Below are 20,313 nucleotides of genomic sequence, written 5' to 3' on the forward strand. Positions count from 1 at the left end.
TCCTGAAGTTGGCTCTCCCACGTGAGAGGCACAGCACTGACTCCTGGCTGCAGCACCAAGAGCCTTTCATCCACACAGCTCAGAATAAAAGGGAGAAAAAATAGAAAGAAAGAAAGAGGATAAAATAAAATAAAATAAAGATAAAATAAAATAAAGTTATTAAAATAAAAAATATTAAGAAATAAAATTTTTTTAAGTTAAAGAAAAAACAAAACAAAAACGGACGGACAGAACCCTAGGACAAATGGTGAAAGCAAAGCTATACAGACAAAATCTCACACAGAAGCATACACATACACACTCACAAAGAGAGGAAAAGGGGAAAAAATAATATATCTTGCTCTCAAAGTCCACCTCCTGAATTTGGGATGATTCGTTGTCTATGCAGGTATTCCACAGATGCAGGGTACATCAAGTTGATTGTGGAGATTTAATCCGCCGCTCCTGAGGCTGCTGGGAGAGATTTCCCTTTCTCTTCTTTGTTGGCACAGCTCTCTGAGTTCAGCTTTGGATTTGGACCCGCCTCTTCTTGTAGGTCGCCTGAGGGCGTCTGTTCTTTGCTCAGACAGGACAGGGTTAAAGGAGCAGCTGCTTCTGGGGCTCTGGCTCACTCAGGCCAGGGGGAGGGAGGGGCACGGAGTGCGAGGCGAGCCTGCAGTGCCAGAGGCCGGTGTGACGTTGCACAAGCCTTATGCATGCCGTCCGTTCTCCTGGGGAAGTTGTCCCTGGATCCCGGGATCCTAGCAGTGGCGGGCTGCACAGTCTCCCGGGAGGGGATGTGTGGATAGTGACCTGTGCTTGCACACAGGCTTCCTGGTGGCGGCAGCAGCAGCCTTAGCGGCTCGCCCCCATCTCTGGAGCTCCTTTAAGCAGTGCTCTTAATCCCCTCTCCTCGCGCACCAGGAAACAAAAGAGGGAAGAAAAAGTCTATTGCCTCTTTGGCAGCTCCAGACTTTTTCCCAGACTCCCTCCCAGCTAGCTGTGGTGCACTAACCCCCTGCAGGCTGTGTTCACGCTGCTAACCCCAGTCCTCTCCCTGGGATCTAAGCACCGAAGCCCGAGCCTCAGCTCCCAGCCCATGCCCGTCCCAGCGGGTGAGCAGACAAGCCTCTTGGGCTGGTGAGTGCCGGTCGGCACCCGATCCTCTGTGCGGGAATCTGTCTGCTTTGCCCTCCGCACCCCTGTTTCTGTGCTCTCCTCTGCGGCTCGGAAGCTCCCCGCTCCGCCACCCTCAGTCTCCGCCCGCGAAGGGGCTTCTAGTGTGTGGAAACCTTTCCTTCTTCACAGCTTCCTCCCACTGGTGCAGGTCCCATCCCTATTCTTTTGTCTCTGTTTTTTCTTTTTTCTTTTGCCTTACCCAGGTACGTGGGGAGTTTCTTGCCTTTTGGGAGGTCTGAGGTCTTCTGCCAGCGTTCAGTGTGTGTTCTGTAGGAGTTGTTCCACGTGTAGATGTATTTCAGATGTATCTGTGAGGAGGAAGATGATCTCCACGTCTTACTCTTCCGCCATCTTCCCTCTCTGCAGTCCTGGTCTTTTTATCTGTCTAATCTCATCTTTTTTTTTTTTAATATTTATTTATTTATTTGCCAGGTCTTAGTTGCGGCACGCGGGATCTTCAATCTTTGTTGTGGCATGCGGGATCTTTTAGTTGCAGCATGTGGGAACTTTTAGTTGTGGCATGCAGGATTTTTAGCTGTGGCATGTGAGATCTAGTTCCCTGAGCAGGGATCGAACCCAGGCCCCCTGCACTGGGAGTGCGGAGTCCTAGCTACTGGACCACCAGGGAAGTCCCTAGTCTTGTCTATTTTTGGATTAGGTCAGTTTTGACTCCAGAATCATGAGTTTAATTCTTATGTGGGTGGGTTCACTTTGCCATATATGATCTTTGTTTTCAGATTTTAAGAAGCAGAATAGATACATAAAATAGATAAAAATAAGATTATTCTGGCTGAAACAGGTGAGGGAAGCTCACAGGTATTTCTTGAGTATTTTGTCTTCAGAGCCTAGTTCTAAATCCACAGCTCTAGTCTGTTTAATCTGTCTATGCATCAGACACACCTGCAGATTGTTCTGTAAACAGAGGTTTCTAAGCGTCAGGGATTCTAATTCCAAGAATCTGAGGTGGGACTCAGGAATATATTTTTAAACGTCCTCCAGGGGATTCTTATGCAAAACTGATTTAGCATCCATAGTTCATAGCCGTAACTTGTGCCAATGCTTTTGGCCATCCAACCCACAAATATATTTCTCTGCTTTAAAGGGGCTTGGGTGAAAGTGTGGACAGATAAAAATACTAGGAAACAATGCAATGATATTAATCTCAGAGTAACAAATTGTTCATAACAACATCCCAAATTCAGGAATAAGATCATTAAATGAGTATATTTGTAAATCCTGCTGAAACTTGACTGGAATTTTAATGACATGTTTTGAAATTTTGCTTCTTTGTGTAAAAAAATTATTTTTACTTAATTGTGATCGTTTAACATCTTCACATGTTATTTTATCATGGATTCTACTAAAAGATTAATACATTAGTTAACTACATGGCAATTATGTCTTCATTAACTAAAGTGTTTTGCTTTATTAATTTAAATTATTTGGAAGTAATATTCAATTTATGAAGATTTCCAAATAATTCTAATTTTTTTGCTTTCCTTCAGTTTATCTGTATGTAACTTTGAAATTCTGATACTCTCTGTTGTTCTTTTCTGTAACTTTGGACATATAAGTGAGAAGCTCTGTTTCTCTTTCTTTTTTCTTTTTCTTTGATTTTTGTAGCTTATTTGGCCCATGAGCTAACTTCTTCATGGTTCTTCATATACACTGATGCACCTGCCTTCTGTTGATTGAATTTCCTTCAGTGATTGTAAAATTCTCTGTGGAGGTAGACTTTAACAAATTTTTTATATTAAAAAAAAAAATATATATATATATATATATATTCATTCTAGAGAATAATGTGTAGCTAAATTTTCTCCCCAGTTTATCAGACTGTCATAAAGGAGTATTATGCTCAGATTGAATTCATTGGTTGGAGAAAGGGCTATCATAAGTCTTTACAGATTAACTTCTTCATTTATTTGCCTGGAGTGCAAGAGAATTTTTTATCTTTATGAAAGTAAAGGATTTCTTCACACAAAATTCTGCTGGTTTCGATTTTATGTAGGATTTGGGATCTATCTGGACTTTTCTTGGGAGCTGAGGCAGCATGTAAGGTACCTTAATCTCTCTAGCCTTAGTTTGACAACTCTAAAATGGTAGTGATAATACTTTTCTCTTGGGATTGTTGTGAGAATGAAATATAATAATGTATATAAAATGTAGGGTCCTTGGTAAATACTAGCTTTTATTGTTATGAGTTCTCATTGGGCCAGAACCCATAAGGATTGCAAAGTCTTGTACATATTGCTGTCTCAGAAACAGTTGGCTTGTTGTGATTCTTTGAGGAAATTTTTGTGCTCTGAGAATAAATGAGGAGCTCTCCTCCTCTGGCCTCCACATCAGTGTCAGCAGAAGGGAATCAGAGTCTTAGAACTCAGCCTGCATCTGGTCAGGTCCCTACTGCCTAGTCCTTGATCCCCACCACTCATTGCATTGTCGTCATTATTTGCCTTGAGATCACTTGGATTAATGACATTATACCACTTATCTCAATGTATGTCAGTCACTTCAAGAATCCTATGTTATCCTTCATTTCCCAGACTCACTCCATATGGTTCTGTCATCCATTTTCTTTTCTTTTAAATTTTATTGAAGTATAGTTGATTTACAATGTTGTGTTAACTTCTGCTGTACAGCTAAGTGATTCAGTTATACATCTATGTATTCTTTTCCATTATGGTTTATCACAGGGTATTGAATCTAGCTCCCTATGCTATGCAGTAGGACCTTGTTGTTTGTCATCTATTTTCTGACTTTGTCTCCCCCTTCTCCCCAACTCCTGAAACCCTTCCAGTGTGCCCTCTAGAATGTATGGTCAGTCATCAGTAAAACCCTGTGTCCTCAACTCTTTTCTGAACATTTCCTTAACTTTCTTACTCTAAGAGAACCTAAGACTTCTCTGAGGACACTGCTTTCCCTTTAGTCCTCTCAAGTGGCCACTCTTTTCTCTTCCATGTCCCTCATACTTGTCTAAAGATGGGATAGGTGTCCTAGTCACACCTCATTTCCACTTGTCAACCACCTACCTCTCCCTAAACTCCCAGCTTTGAATCTCATAACTCTATGCTACCTACTTCCCCCTTTATGGTTAACATCTATAGACTCCTCAGCCACTTTGTCATTTTATGCATATATTAGCTTCTGCTTTCCTTTCAGTTTCTTCAATTTTAGCCCTGTCATAATTCTGGATGATTTCAATATCCATGTAGATAATTCTTCTAAATCTTTCATTTCCTTAACCTCTTCTCTTCTAATGATCATACTCCTGGCCTGCCTCCGCTACTTATTTCCATGGTCATACCATTGATCTTGTCATTACCAAAATTGCATCCCCTCCAAAATCTCATTTTCAAGAATCTCACCCTCCCAAAACCACCATCTTTTTAATTTTTTTTAACTAATTCCCTCAAGTACTCCAACTGTGGCAGTTCTTCACCTCCACCAGGACTTGAGTTCATTGATCTACCACCTTCGCACTCTCCTTCACTCTCTTGTCCATATTTCCCCTCTTTATCCAGTTGAAGTTTCCTGGTATATTATTAGAATCACTCCCTTGCTCCTCCCTTTCATCATGCTACTCCCCTGGCAAAACTCCAACCATGATTAAATGTAACTCTGCCTACTTCACACAGGCACCTGTGCAGTTGAATATTCCTGAAGAAGACACAACCATGCAGATTAAAATCGCTATAATTCAATGTCTAGTGGATCTGTGATGCTGTCACCTAACCTATATTAACTTCTTTAGTTCATTCACTTGCTTAGTCTGCTATCTAGGAGATGACTTTTTCTTCTTTCTCTCAAACCTTCAACACATTCTCCTTGATTTCATTCTTAGCTGATAATCTCACTTTCTATTTCACTGAGAAATTAGAAGCAATCATAAAAGAACTTTATAAGCTCTTGCTACCACTTCTATCTACCCATCTTCATCTGTGCTATATATTCTGTTACTTTGGATGAACTCTGTGTTCCTATCTGAGGCCAATCCCTCCACTTATGCTATGACCCCATCTGCTGTCACCTACGTTACTCCAGCCACTTTCTTCCCTCTCTTCTTTTTCATCACCTTTTTTCCTTTCTGTTTTCTTCTTATCAGTTTACAAATATTCTATAATTTTTTCCATTTTAAAAATGACTCCACATTCATTCAGTATGCCCTATGCCTTCATGGTGAAACTCCTCAAAATACTTGTCTATACCAGAAATTTCCCCTTCCTCCTATTCTCTCTTGAACACTCTTCATTCAGGCTTTCCCCATTATTCCACAGAAATTATTGTACCAGCAACTAACACATTGCTAAATCCAGTGGTCAGTTCTGTCTTCATCTTGGTTGACTAGTCAGCAGCATTTGACACAGTTGATCACACCTTCCTCTGTAAAACACTATTCAGACTCTCCTGCTTTTCTTCCTGTTTCACAGAATACTCCTTCTCTTTTCTTCTGCTGAATCCTTTTCATCGCCCCATCTTCTAAACATTGGAATACCCCAGCAGTATTCCTCTGATCTCTTTTCTTTTATACTTCTGGGCTCCTTACGGCCCTAAAATTTATACCCCTAGCCTGCATCTCTTCCCCTGAATTTCAGTCTCATATCCAACTTCCTCCATGATACTTCCACTTGGATATCTAATATATTAATCTCAAATTTACCAAACTCTCCATTTTTGCACTGCCAATCTACATCTTCCAGTCTTTTCTCATCTAATTAAATAATATATCTTCCTTCTAGTTGCTCAGGCCAAAGATCTTAGAGTTATTTTGGACTCTTTTTCTCTTACTACAAACGCAAGTTCCAAATGTGAGCAAGTATCTGTTCTGTAATTTTGAAAGTAACATGTTAACAAAACAATTGTGAAGACCATGGTGAAAAGGTATAGAGTCTACCCCTCGATCCAACATCTGTACTACTTGGTGTTTACCTAAATGAATTGAAAATTTATGTCGACACAAAAACCTGCACATGGATATTTATAGCAGCTTTATTCGTAATTGCCAGAACTTAGAAGCAACTAAGGTGCCCTTCAGTAGATGAATGGATAAACTGTGGTCCATCCAGATAATAGAATATAATTCAGCACTAAAGAGAAATGAGCTATCAAGCCATGAAAAGACATGGAGGAACCTTATAAATGCATATTGCTAAGAGAAAGAAGCCAATCTAAAAACGCTACATTCTGTATGATTCCAACGATGTGACATTCTTGGAAAGACAAAACTATGGAGACAGTGAGAAATTAGTAGTTGCCAGGGTTTAGGGAGGAAGGAGGAATGAAGAGGTGGAGCACAGACGATTTTTAGGGCAGTGAAACTATTCTGTATGATACTATACTGGTCAAAACCCATAGAGTGTACAACACCAAGGGTGAACTCTAAACATGGACTTATGGTGATAACGATGCGTCAGCGTAGATTCATTGATGTGACAGATGTACCACTCTGGTGGGGGATGTTGATGGGGGCGAGGCTATGCGGGTGTGGGCTTAGAGGGAATGTGGGAACTGTCTGTACTTTCTGCTCAATTTTGCTGTGAACCTAAAACTGCTCTAAAAATGAAGTCTTTAAAAAAAAAAAAAAAAGGAAAGAAACAAACTCAGAGGAAAAGAGGAAACAGAGATAATGCAGAGACCAGATGAAAACATTAAAAAAATACTATATTTAATAGCTTCAGAGAACTAAAAGAAGATATTTCATTGTTGAACCAAGAACAAGAAATTATTACAAGGGAATAGTCAGAGAATACAAGAGTCCTAGATGTAAAAAAGGAAATTTAAAATTAATTTAGTAGCTGGGCTGAAAGAGTTAAGGACATTTCCTGTGGGGGGAGAAGACAAGGAGCTTGAAAATGGGAGAGAAAATATAAGAAAATGAGAGGATCAGTCCAGGAGGTTCAACGTGCAAATAATAGGAATTCCACAAAAAGAGAACAGAAAAAATTAGATGGTAGAAAATTATCAACAAAAAAATACAAGCAAAGTTTTTGTAACTGAAAGAAATTAGTTTCCAGATTGAAAGAATTTTTCCTGGTAAGCAATATAATGATTGTAAAAGAAGTCGTATCAAGTGCATCCTTGTAAAATGGTATAGATGATCGTATTTGCAAAGAAGAAATAGAGGCACAAACGTAGATAACAAATGTATGGATACCAAGGGGGCGGGTGGGAGGAATTGGAAGATTGGAATTGACACAGATACACTATTGATACTATGTATAAAGTAGACAACTAATGAGAACACGCTGTATAGCACAGGGAACTCTACTTAATGTACTGTGGTGACTTAAATGGAAAGGAAATCCAAAAAAGAGGGGATATATGTATATGTATAGCTGATTCATTTTGCTGTACAGTAGAAACCAGCACAACATCGTAAAGCAACTATACTCCAATAAAAATTAATTTTTAAAAAAGTACATAATTGTGAAAAATCAGAAATACAGTTATAAAGAAGCTATACTAAAATCTTCAGAGAGGAGAAACAAACCAAAATTCTTATACAAAGAATCAAAAACTATAATGGCAAAAGACTTCCCAGGAAGTACTTCAAATAAGACTATAAAGCAATACCTTCAGAATTTTGGGGGGAAATGATTTCAGTATAGAATTCTATACCCAGCCAAGCTATCATTTAAGTGTGCAGGAAGAATAATGACATTTTCATACATGTAAGGACTCAAAAAATTATCTCCTGTGCACTCTTACTTAATGAGCAATTCAGGATGCCATTTACCAAAGTTAAAGAGTACCAAAAAAATAGGGAATCTAGCACAGGGGAGAAGTAGAGGGAATTCCCAGGACAACAACCAAGTAGCAGATCTAAGAGCCACCTCCAGCTTAGAGTAGTTCTTTTCACAAAGGCACAGTCAGCTCTCCAGGCCATGCTTGCCTTCAGGATGTGTTCATGCTTGTGTTCAGGATGGAAACTCTTTTCTTTCTCTTCTTCTTGAAGGGAGTGCCTTTCTCATTTGTCTGTCTAGCTCTAATTTGCACTAACAGTACCTGGGTAGGTTAGTAGTCAAGCCTGGCTATTAAAAAAGTCTAAGAATCCAATAGTGGGAGATTGAAACAAGGTATTAACAGGAGAATAAAAGAAAAAAACAGGTTAAGGAACGTAAGGAAGTTAGACTGAATGTGGAGAAGGAGGTGTCTGAGGATATCTCCCAGATTTCTGGTGTAGGCCACTGGATTAATGATAGTGTCATTAATGGACATAAGAGCACAGCAGATGTTAGTTCAAAATAAAAATAAGTTCAGTTTTGGATATGTGGACTTTGAAGTAAAACTAGATGGACAGGTCTTAGAACTGAAGCCCAGGATAGAGGTTCATTCATTCATTCTATACTCATTATCTATTAGGATTACAGAGGTAAATAATACTCATTTCCTTCCCTTAAAAAAGCTCATAATGTAGAAGGGGAGACAAACACATAAGTAAATAATTCATAATGTAGTGTGGTAATTTAAGTCTCTTTTTTTCTTTTTTTTAAAATTTTTGGCTACGTTGGGTCTAACCTGCTGTGCGTGGGCTCTCTCCAGTTGCGGCAAGTGGGGGCCACTCTTCGCTACAGTGTGCAGGCCTCTCACTGCCGTGGCCTCTCCTGCTGTGGAGCACGGGCCCCAGGCGTGCAGGCTTCAGTAGTGTGGCACACAGGCTTCAGTAGTGTGGCTTATGGGCTCTAGAGCGCAGGATCAGCAGGCACAGGCTCAGTTGCTCTGTGGCATGTGGGATCCTCCCGGACCAGGGCTCAAACCCGTGTCCCCTGCATTGGCAGGCGGACTCCCAACCACTGCGCCACCAGGGAAGTCCAGTGTGGTAATTTAAATATGTGCAAGGTATAGTGATAGCTCAGAGGAGGGAATGTTTTGCCTTGTCTGGGTGGAGGTGGGGAGTGTGAGGTTCAGTAAATATTCCTGGAGGAATGAGCTAAAAAGCAATTTGAGTAGCAGACAAGGCAAGAGAGAATATATTCCAGCATATACAAAGGTACATACTGAACATTTTACTCAGGTACCAAAAATAGTTTACTATTATTTATGCATAAAGTACAAAGAAGAAAGTGAAACTGAGGAGACAGACAAGTGTCAGATCCTAAGGAACTTGGAGTTTTTGCTGAGGCAGTGAGAAGCCACTGAAGTGGTTCAAAAAGGGTCAGGGTGGATACTGGGATTCACCAATTGTTGCTTCCAAAGAGAATTCTGGTCCTTCCTAGAACTCACTGAGAGAGAGAACATAGTCCCCTATCTTCCTCTTCCTAAAGTAAGGTGACAATTCTTTTATGAGGATTTTAATTGTTAGCAATGATGAGGAAATAAATAAGGAGTAAAATGGCCCCTTGTTCTCCCCAATGTTTGTTTTTTTTTTACTGAAACCCTTCAGAGCAGTGATTTGAAATACTATCCATCACAGCACCCTCCTCTTATTAAAAAAAAAAAAATCTAAATGCTCATTTTACTATCTAAAATGAAATTCCTATAGGTATTATAACCCACCTGTGGTGGGCTAAATAACGGCCCCCTAAAACATATCCAAATTGTAATCCCTGTGAACGTTATCCTTTATGGCAAAAAAGGACTTCGCAAGGGAGATTATTCTGGTGGACTCAGTGCAGTCACGTGTATCACAGAGGGAGAGCACAGACAGAAGAGGAGAAGGTAATATGACCACAAAGGCAGAGATAGGAGTGATTTGGCCACAAATCAAGTCATACCAGCTGTCACCGGAAGTTGGAAGAGGCAAGGAACAGATTTTCTCTAGCGCCTCTAGAGGGATTGTGGCCTTGCTAATACCTTGATACTGACCCAGTGAGACTGATTTTGGCCTTCTGACCTCCAGAACTGTGAGAAACTAAACTTCTGTTTTTTGTTTTTTTAAAATAAATTTACTTATTTATTTATTTTTGGCTGCATCGGGTCTTCGTTGCTGCGCAAGGGATTTCTCTAGTTGCAGCAAGTGGGGCTACTCTTCATTGCAGTGCGTGGGCTTCTCATTGCGGTGGCTTCTCTTGTTGCGGAGCATGGGCTCTAGGCATGTGGGCTTCAGTAGTTGTAGCACGAGGGCTCAGTAGTTGTGGCTCGCGGGCTTTAGAGCACAGGCTCAGTATTTGTGGCGCATGGGCTTAGTTGCTCCACGGCATGTGGGATCTTCCTGGACCAGGGCTCAAACCCGTGTCCCCTGCATTAGCAGGCAGATTCTTAACCACTGTGCCACCAGGGAGGTCCCTGAACTTCTGTTGTTTTAAGTCACCAAATTTGTCATACTTTGTTACAGCAGCCATAGGAAACTAATACAGTATTTATACATAATGTAATGCCATGTAGCAAAGTAAAGGAGAAACAAAAACAAAATAAATGCTGTTAGTGATGTGATTTTCCTAAATGGCAAACAGTTTTTGGCAAATTTCCAAACAAAACCAAACATCCATTTACATGGTAATTGTATTCCTGGAAAATTTAGTGTATATTGAAAGCATTAACCATTGTTTTCTCAGCATCTACCGAACTGTGCTTGACATACAGAGGATACTTAATAAAAGCTGGATATGTGGGTGATGAATGACTTAGAGCTACAGAGGGACTATTTTAAAAGTTCCAAAATTAACACACAAGGCAAAAATTACATATAGTCAAAAGTACCTTTGAAAATTTCTTGTATGGTCTATAAAATAGAGTGTACAACATTTACATGACATGTTGGACACCAATACACCATTTCTCAATAAAGTTGAGAGCCTTTTATTTTTCCCCAGCTTTGGTCTGGGCTCTGTGTGAAGGATATGGATTGCTAAGGTCACAAGGAATCCCCTTCAGCACTGTGAGATGCTGTCACTGTGAGAGCGAACGAGATTGAAACTGATTGAAAGACAGTAGATTCCTATTTCCTATTCCTATTTCCCATCTCAATTTGTTTATTGTTTGGAGTGATAGCTGTCCAAACTATTTGTAATTTTGTATCTTTTTCTTGTGATTAGTGAGCATAGTTCAATATTCTCACAATTAAGTGGGCTGTTTATGTGACTCCATCTTCATTGAATGGTGTTCTGGTCTCATCCTTTCTGCTAGTAAGTAGTTCTCATCTTGCCTTGATTCTTCTCCCCCAGGGGCATTTGGCAGTGTCTAAAGACATTTCTAGTTGTCATGGCTGAGAATTGTAGGGCAGGGTGAGGTGCTACTAGCATCTAGTGAGTAGAGGCCAGGGATGCTGCTAAACATCCTACAGTGCATGGGGGGACAGCCCCCAATGCAAACAGTTATCCAGGCCAAAAATGTCAGTAGTGGCAGGATGAGAAACCCTAGGCTAGATTGTATGCGTACCCTGCTCTTGTAGTGATTATCCCTTCGTATCGTTTGCCTTGATGGCAGAATGTTTCCTGTAGCAGAACTGAACTTTTTGTTATTGGGCTGCAGGGAAGGATGGGTGTGAGTCTCTGCAGGGTTAAACATATTTTTAAATTAATCTCTTTTAATTTTATCAAGGTAATAACAGTCACACACACGTGTATGTACATGCGTATGTGTGTGTGCACTGGCGCAGGAGGACTTGAAGCACTTCCCCGCTCATTCTTCCCCACATCTAGTTCCATTTCCATTTCACAGGGTTAGCAACATTTAGAGTTTTGAATTCTTTTGGGGAGTTACTTTCCTAAGTCTAAATAATATTCTTCTACCGTTATTTATTGATTTAAATTTTATCTGTTGACACCTCATTATGAAAGGTGAAGATTTAGCTCAGGTGTACTAATCCTTCCCCTTCTAATTTTCATTAGTTTGTATACAGTAATTCTTTCACTGATTATTTGTAACTGTAAACAATACATTTATTTATTAAAATTTATCTATCTATTTATTTATTTTTGGCTGTGTTGGGTCTTCGTTGCTGCGTGCGGGCTTTCTCTAGTTGCGGCGAGTGGGGGCTACACTTCGTTGCGGTGTGTGGACTTCTCATTGCTGTGGCTTCTCTTGTTGCGGAGCACGGGCTCTAGGCACACGGGCCTCAGTAGTTGTGGCTCATGGGCTCTAGAGCGCAGGCTCAGTATAAACAATATATTTAAAGTTTTATTTTTGTTTCATGGACTTTAGATGGTGTGTCTTGACTCTGCTATGTTGTATGTATTAGTGCTCCTATCCTTGCTTTCCCCTGTTCTCTTTCTATTTCCCATAGTCCTTCTGCTGTACCCTCATATTGTCAAGGTTGACAATATTTACTTTGTTTTGTAATCATATGTAAGTCATTCATTTTTTATGTATAAGTTGAGTCTAAAGTTGAAAACCAGTGAATAGCATTTATAGGATATGAATGACTAAATCTTGTTCACTGCAGAGCCAAGCAATATGTTGGGATCCTAGAACTTTTTTTCTGCCTGCAGTATCTCACCTCTGTGAAATTGAAAGGAGAATGTTCCTTCTACTCTAGCATTCTGTTTTCTTTTGCTACATCAGGTGCTCTAAAATCATTCCACATTTAGTTGGTAAACTGATATTTACATACATATTAAGAAAGACCAGAAGTGGTGTTACAATTGCATAGTAGACGTTCCATAAATGAATGGCTTGCATGACACTCTTACGGAGAAAAAAGACAAGAGGAAAATGAAGGAAAACATGAGAAAGAAAAGAATTTCAAAATAAGGGTGCATTCCAAATGGCCTGCTTTCTGAGAGTTGAACTGTATTTGAGTAACTCATGTCCCTCAATCCAGTTCCAAAGATAATATTGCTGCTGCTGAAACTTGGGCTTTGTACTGTAACCAGAGTTTATTAATTGTCCTATTTCATTGAGGAAAAAATGCAAAGCAGACGGAACACTGGAGTAACTAGCTGGAAATATTCCACTACTTCATGGGAAGCAGCTTTCCAAACGATTCCTGTGGAGGCCAAACTCTTGGTCTAGCCAAAATAGCACTAAAGTGTGCCTTGATGGTACATTAAAGAAGAAATTTTTCCCCAATTTACTTGATTAAGATTTACAGCCTTTCCATCCCCTCAAAACCATAGCATTGATTTCTTCAATATCAAAAAATAATTTCCTAAAATAGATTGCTAATGACTGCTTTCAGTTATTTATTTAAGGATTGTGCCAAGTACTGCTTGTATGAATTCCTGTAAAAGGCCGAATTAAATCCATAATTTTCATAATTAATGTTATTCCTCTTCTGTAAGAATTTGCTATTAATGTGACTGGTCATCCTCACGTCTCATTTTGATATCTCTCAAAACATCTTTTACATTATAAATAAGATATTAAAACATTGATCATAGGAAAGTGTTTTGCTTTATAGATCATATTCAATCAAATCCTATGTTTTTCACTTAATATTGACATTTTTCATGTTATTATAAACATAGTTTTTAATGGCTACATATTATTCTACTAGATATACCTACCATAATTTACTTAACCACTTTTCCATTATTGAGCATTTAGGTAGTCTTTTTTTTCAATCTAAATAATACACAATGAGTATCTTTGCATATAATGATTTCTCTGATGTTAGTCTTATTTCCTAAGATGCAAGCTCCCAGGGGTCAAATATTATAAATATTTTCAAGGTTCGTTGGTCAAATTACATTCCAAAGTCAGTTCCAATTTACACTGTTACCAGCATCTTAATTGTCCAAATGGTAGAACAGAATTTTCAAAGTATTTCACTAGTGTTGTTTTGGTTCGTATGTCGAGATGATCCAGAAAACCATTAAATAGTAAATATGTGGAGATAAAGCATTTGACTGACTGTGTACATATTTTATCTAAGCAAAGCCTCAAAGTTAAGCCAGAAGCCATTGTTCGTACTAATGATGTCTCAGACCTGGAAAAGTACTTCTAATTTTTGCAACATAAAAGAAGTAAGATGACAGTGACAGAACTGAATGACTAGCCAGACCTGCTGACTTAAAGGTAGAGTTAGGATTTGAACATAGTGTAAGTCTCCATTTAAAAGTCTAAACTTTGTTCACTCTGAATTTGGGACTTTGCTGTACTTAAAGATATTTTTATAACACCAGAAAATAATAGAGAACAAATGTGAGATTGCTAAAATGTATGCCACTATTGTCAGAAGTTGCAATTACAACTATCTTCATTAAGCTGTTAGTTTGATTATATTTTCTGGAGTAATAAATGTTATATTCTAATTTAAAAATTAAGAATAAATGTTTAATTTATTTAAATTTAGATAATTGAAATACCAATTCTTTTTGGAATATTTCAATATTATTTTTGCTTATCGGAAAGTTATTTGCTTTTTATGTTTACTAGTATACGACCTATACTTGTTTTCTGCTATTTAAAAATAAAACAAATCCTAGTCAAACTTTTTAAAGAGTATTATCTTGATAACTTGCTCCCTAAGAATCTAATGCAAACTAGATCATTTAATTTTTTTTAAAGTTTTTTAAAATTTATTTATTTTATTTTGGCTGTGCTGGGTTTTAGTTGCAGCACAGGGGATCTTCGTTGCGGCATGTGGGATCTTTTAGTTGCAGCATGTGGGATCTTAGTTGCGGCATGCATGTGGGATCTAGTTCCCTGACCAGGGATCGAAACCAGGCCCCCTGCATTGGGAGCGTGTAGTCTTACCCGCTGGACCACCAGGGAAGTCCCCAAAATAGATCATTTTAAAAGCAAGTTATGTGGTGTATTTCCATATGTAACACTGAAAAGCCTCCTTGCTTTAAGTCCTTGGAAGGAAAGTTTTTTTAAAAGAACTAACACTTTCAACTGTAATATGAAAGAGGGATGCTGAAAATGAACAATGTTGTTCCTTTAATCTCGTGCCTCATAGTGACAGATCAGAGACCTTCTGGAGACTTGGTTCACAAACACATAATATGTAACAAAATTACCTTCTTAATGTCAAATTAGATAGAAGCTAACATTTAGAGAATTTTCTGGTTTAATATATATACCAAGGCTTTGGAAGTTAAATATAAGAAATTGTGCCCCTATATAACATTATCTCTTAACTATATTTAGGAATATGAAAACAAACTAGGAAAGATTTATTGGTTGAAATAATTATTAATTTTTGTGTTGACATTCACTTTAGAACATGTGTATTTGAAAAAAAGAATTTCAGCATTTCACATAGGAGGAAAAAAAATCCAGTTCTTAGTTTTTTAACTCTGCTTTTTAATTTTATGTTCTAAAATATATCTACAGTCTACCTCTCTAAGATTATTATTGAAGTCTTTCATTGTTAAAGCATAAAGGTTCCTACTTATAATCAAATTATATGTTCCAAATTCAAAATTAAATTGTCCTTGCCCACTGTTGAGCAGTATGTAAATACATTTTAAAAAATAGCCGTGTTGGGACTTCCCTGGTGGTCCAGTGGTTAAGACTCCACGCGCCCACTGCAAGGGGCACAGGTTCGATCCCTGGTCGCAGAGCTAAGATCCCGCGTGCCACACGATGCGGCCAAAAAAATAAAATAGTAAATAAAAAAGTAAAATAAAAAATATCTGTGTCATCCAAAAAGTTTTGAAATTCTTCTATCTACTCTGATAATAAATTAAAGTTTAAAAATGTTTAAAATGTTAAAAAATTTTGTTTTAAGTAAAACTTATTTTTTTAGCATTTCACTGTTTCTTTCTGACTTTGTAATAGTTATAACATGTACAGACCATGTGTTGTTTTCAAAATGCTTATTTTTTCATACATGGTAGACTTTGTTTATGAAAGTATAAGGGAGTTTTTTGTTAATGTAGTGGTAAAGAAACCTATGTATATCTTGAGAGTATATATTACAAACTTTCTTTAAGAAATGATGAGACATATCTTTGACTCAATAGGAAATGTGTGTTGCTGTTAGCAAGCCTTAGTGTCTGCTAACCTGCTTTTTTTTTTTTTTCAGTGTAAGCACTGTAAGTTTAAGGACTTTGCAAATTTAGGATTATATAAATGTTTTTACTTCTCTTATTTTTACCTGTGACATCACTAGTTATAACATGAAGCTTTATCATCTAAGGACACATTTGGTTCTTTTATGAGCCATTTAATTTTCATCTTTTCTGTGATCACACTTCTTGAACATGTGGAATGAAAATGTAATTTCATACTCTTTATGATGAAAAAGAAAATATATACCCTTATTGCAGGATGAGGGTATTGTTTCTATCATGAATACATTATCATATCCTAGGTAGCCTGGAAAAGTGAATGTCTCTGAAAGTATGATACAACTTTTGTACTTTATCAAGTCTTATTTACACAGCAGTTTTCAGAAACTGTTGCCAATGAAAACTTACATTTGGACAGTGTAGTCTGCAAGTACTGTTTAGTGAGAAGTGGGTTGTTCTTGAGTAATTATTCTATTTGAATTTATGCAGCCTGGTAGTTGTTAGACAACCTTGATAATTGCTAAGCTCTACTTATTCTAAGAGGACGCTGTCTTCATGGATCATAAGTTTTCGGGTTTCCCCCAAAGTCATTACTTCTGCTTTAAATTTAGTGTGACAATCCAATAGCTATCAGGTAGTAGTGGAATAGCTTTCTTCTGTGTAAGACTTGGCACACAAATAGTTTTGTGTAAAAATAACAGTTATAATTTCTCTTAACAGCTGTGACATCTTATGAAGATCTTGGACTCTTTGCATTTGGATTACCTGGAAAGGTAATTATTTTTTTCTCCTTGCTGTGTTCAAAATCCTGAAGGGAATTTTTCCTTCCATTTCCAGTTAGAAAAGACAAGTATATATAAGAGAAAGAAATTAAGGGAATAAAAGGAAACTAAAGTGAAGAAAGAGAATGATGGGAGCAGGAAGAGAGAGAAGAAATCTCTGTGCCCTTCCTAAAAATGCATTGATAAATTTAATTCAACACTTAAATTTTTTTAGTGTTCTTTACCCTAATGAAGGAAAACAATGACTTGTATAATTTTAAATCAGTAACGATGGCCTGCTTTAAGTTTTTCTTATTAATTTTGATTATATTATCTGAGTAAATTCTCGTGAAGACAGGACAAGACAGAAGCATAGAATTAAACTTATAGCATGTTTAAAAAAACTGATAATTAGAAGATCATATCATTTAAGAGCTGAACAGTGCTAAAAGATGATCTAGATGTCCCCTCATTTATAGGTTAGGAAATTAAGGCCCAGAGAAGGGAAGGGGCCTATTTGTCTACAATTACTTAGGCCAGTATTACATAGGACTCCAGACTCAAAATCTACTACTTTTCCTCCTTAGAATAAGAGAAATAACAACAGTATTTATTGGGCATTCATCTGTGATAGGCATACTAAACTAATTTAATAGGTAGAGGAAATACTGTCTTCTTCCACAGGTAATCAGTAGTTAAATATTATTGTTAGTGCTTTAATAATTTTTTTTTTCTGAAGAGCTATCATACTTCTAAAACCCATTTACATGTTGGCTCCAAACAGGACTTTTTCTTTGTAAATCTGTTTGTATTTTTTGTTTGTTTTGTTTTTAATATAAAACGATGCTGTATTTGTAGATTGCCGAACTAACTTCTTAGAAGTGAGTTTGGGAGGAAAAAGGTATAGCTATGTAATGGTGGGGAGGAATGTGTATTTACATTCAAATTAACTTTGGTTTTAAAGCACAAAGAGAATATTTAAATCATACTATGTAACCTCATGGTTTGGAGCTTATCTTTTTTTTTTTTTTTGCGGTACGCGGGCCTCTCACTGCTGTGGCCTCTCCCGTTGTGGAGCACAGGCTCCGGACGCACAGGCTCAGCGGCCATGGCTCACGGGCCTGGCACGTGGGATCTTCCCGGACCGGGGCACGGACCTGTGTCCCCTGCATCGGCAGGCGAACTCTCAACCACTGCGCCACCAGGGAAACCCTGGAGCTTATTTTAATAGCCTGAAACTTGAACTAAATGGAGACTATGTTACTTTTGAGGGTAAAGGTTTTTGTTAATCATCTAAACAATTTCTCTTTCTCGAAGATCAGGGTGTTTGGTATAATCATGATCAATTAACTGTATCCAGTTTAATCAAGGAAGAAGAAGATGTTATTTATATAAGAAAACTCTCCAATTAATTTAATATAATCTGTAAACATGCCTAAGCATCATCACTGTTATTTCACATTGGTGTTTCCTGCATTCCTTGGATAGCAGCAGACTCTACAAGAAGAACATGGATTATAGAGAGTCCCCTTTTCCTAAAACTCTACAATAGTTGCATTATCATTTTAATGTATGCACACAGTTCTTAGTAGGCAGATACACAGACAGAGAATACTCTAAATGAGGAGTTGTTTGTTTGTTTAATATTTTCTCTCAACTTCCACAGTTGGGTTGAAACTTTCCTATTTCCTTCTTTCCAGATATTATATGAATATGGATATGACACATGATAGGGTAACATTGTTCTGAAAATTAAATATTTTTGAAATGCTTTGAACTTTTTAAGGAAAATTTTTAATTGTTTATAAATGGATTTATGTACTTGTCAAACAAATATTTATTGAGCAAATACCATGTGCCATGCACTGTGCTAGGCACTGGAAATATCGATAGATCGATAGATTGATAGAAAGATATACTGACTTTCTAGATCAAAAATGCTTAAATTCAGACAAAAAATGGGAAGATAGTCATCACTAAGCTGATATTATTGCTTTTTGCAGTATATTCTTAGAAAAATCCAAATTTCATGTGTGATTGACAATAGGTATCAATTGCATATGAAAAATAGTATACAAAAATTTCAAAAAAGTCTTTTCACAAATAACTGTGAGTGACACTTTGGAACTAATTTTTAAATGGGTTGATATGTAGAGATTTTTCTGGAAAATGTTAGAGTGGAGTTACCACATTCAAAGACACCTTGCCAAGTGTTTCTATCATTATCCCTGCTTTCCAGACCCCAAGGCTTTTAGGTCTCAGTAACTTAGTTTATTCCCAGGATAGGCAAATGCTGTGTCACTGATGGAATTTCTAGGAGAGGAAGGGTCATCTCTTCCCAGTCCATGTAGTAATGATCTTAGATAGCTAGTCAGCTCGAAACATACATTGGAGGTACAGATCCACCAAGATATAAGTGACTGAAAGGCCCAAGTGGAAGCAGAATGTTTAATCATTTCTCCTGAGTACATCTGATGACCAAGAATGGATAAAGTGTTATCCTGAGTTTCCCAGGAATGTCATCAAAGATCACAAGTTAGCAAGCCTCCAGGCTGAACATAGTCCTCAGGCATATTTTGTTTGGCTCAAATCTTTTTTATTTTTAGCTGATTGCCAACAAAGAGTTATGACATTTTAAAAGAATTCAATTTCTGACTTTTCTTGAAAAAGCAGAAGATTGAGCTACACTGGATTCACATTCTCACATGTCAGCAACTGGCCGGAGCTGTGCAGCAGCTGCCCCATTTTGAAACGGGAGGACTTCTCCAATATATTACACTCTTTACCACCTCCTGTTGTCTTGCACTCAGTCTACTTCATATTATTGAGTTTAAAACATTTTGCTTCAATTTTCAGATGTGAGAATATGTGGGCTCTATAGAGTTTTCTGCTCTAGACTTTATTAATCCCTGCGACAGGGATGTTCAAGGCTTGGTGTATGCCAAGCTGATACACTCCGCAGACTATATTATTCCCTTCTGTGCAGTACGGCATTGACACAACACACCTGAGACTATCTCAGTCTACCTAACAAAGCAAAGTGATAAAACCAGTAAAAAAGGGAGAATGAGAGCAGATAGATTCAATTTCAGTTTTTTGGTACTTTGATAACCATTGATTACTAGCTTTTTAACACTTTTAACTATTTAAAAATGACTGCCAAGAAAACTTACAAAAGTGTTCTTTATAGTAACCATGGAACTATTAAAGAAAGGTTATGTGATGATTGTTAGTTTTATATATTACAAATGGCTGGCAAAGTGTATTCTTTTCAGTTTCTCTTCACTCAATTTCTGCATCTGTTTTTAAGTCATAGTTATTAGATTTTAATAAAATACTGATCCTTTTGTATTATTTCCCCTTTCATCTTCTGAATACATTTGTTGTTTTTTAGATGGTGGTAGCAGGCACCATAATAATTCAGAATATTGGAGGTAAGCAATTGAAAGTGCACTGCTTATGCATAAATGTGATGGAAATGATTTCCTCCTTTGGCTTCTTGCCTTACTACAGGTCTAGCTGGGAACCTGAACCTCTGTAGACATAGGTGTCTC

The 20,313-nt window shown here is 37.7% G+C and overlaps 1 protein-coding gene across 7 annotated transcripts in view; it reads left to right on the plus strand.

The window, feature by feature from the left end:
- Window positions 1-20,313, plus strand: part of SLC38A6 (solute carrier family 38 member 6) — a 73,085-nt gene that overhangs the window by 9,818 nt on the left and 42,954 nt on the right. For all 7 annotated transcript variants that reach the window (XR_003433674.1, XM_027111424.1, XM_027111429.1 and 4 more), the window contains exons 4-5: window positions 16,719-16,771; window positions 20,154-20,193. Coding sequence is in view for 6 of the 7 variants with exons in the window: in XM_027111424.1 (XP_026967225.1) it covers window positions 16,719-16,771; window positions 20,154-20,193 (93 nt within the window). In the remaining variant the exon portion in view is untranslated. The remainder of the gene's footprint in view (window positions 1-16,718; window positions 16,772-20,153; window positions 20,194-20,313) is intronic.

Source organism: Aethalodelphis obliquidens, unplaced genomic scaffold (assembly GCF_003676395.1).
Source record: "Aethalodelphis obliquidens isolate GAN/ISIS:26980383/991018 unplaced genomic scaffold, ASM367639v1 scaffold10, whole genome shotgun sequence".
NCBI lineage: Eukaryota > Metazoa > Chordata > Mammalia > Artiodactyla > Delphinidae > Aethalodelphis > Aethalodelphis obliquidens.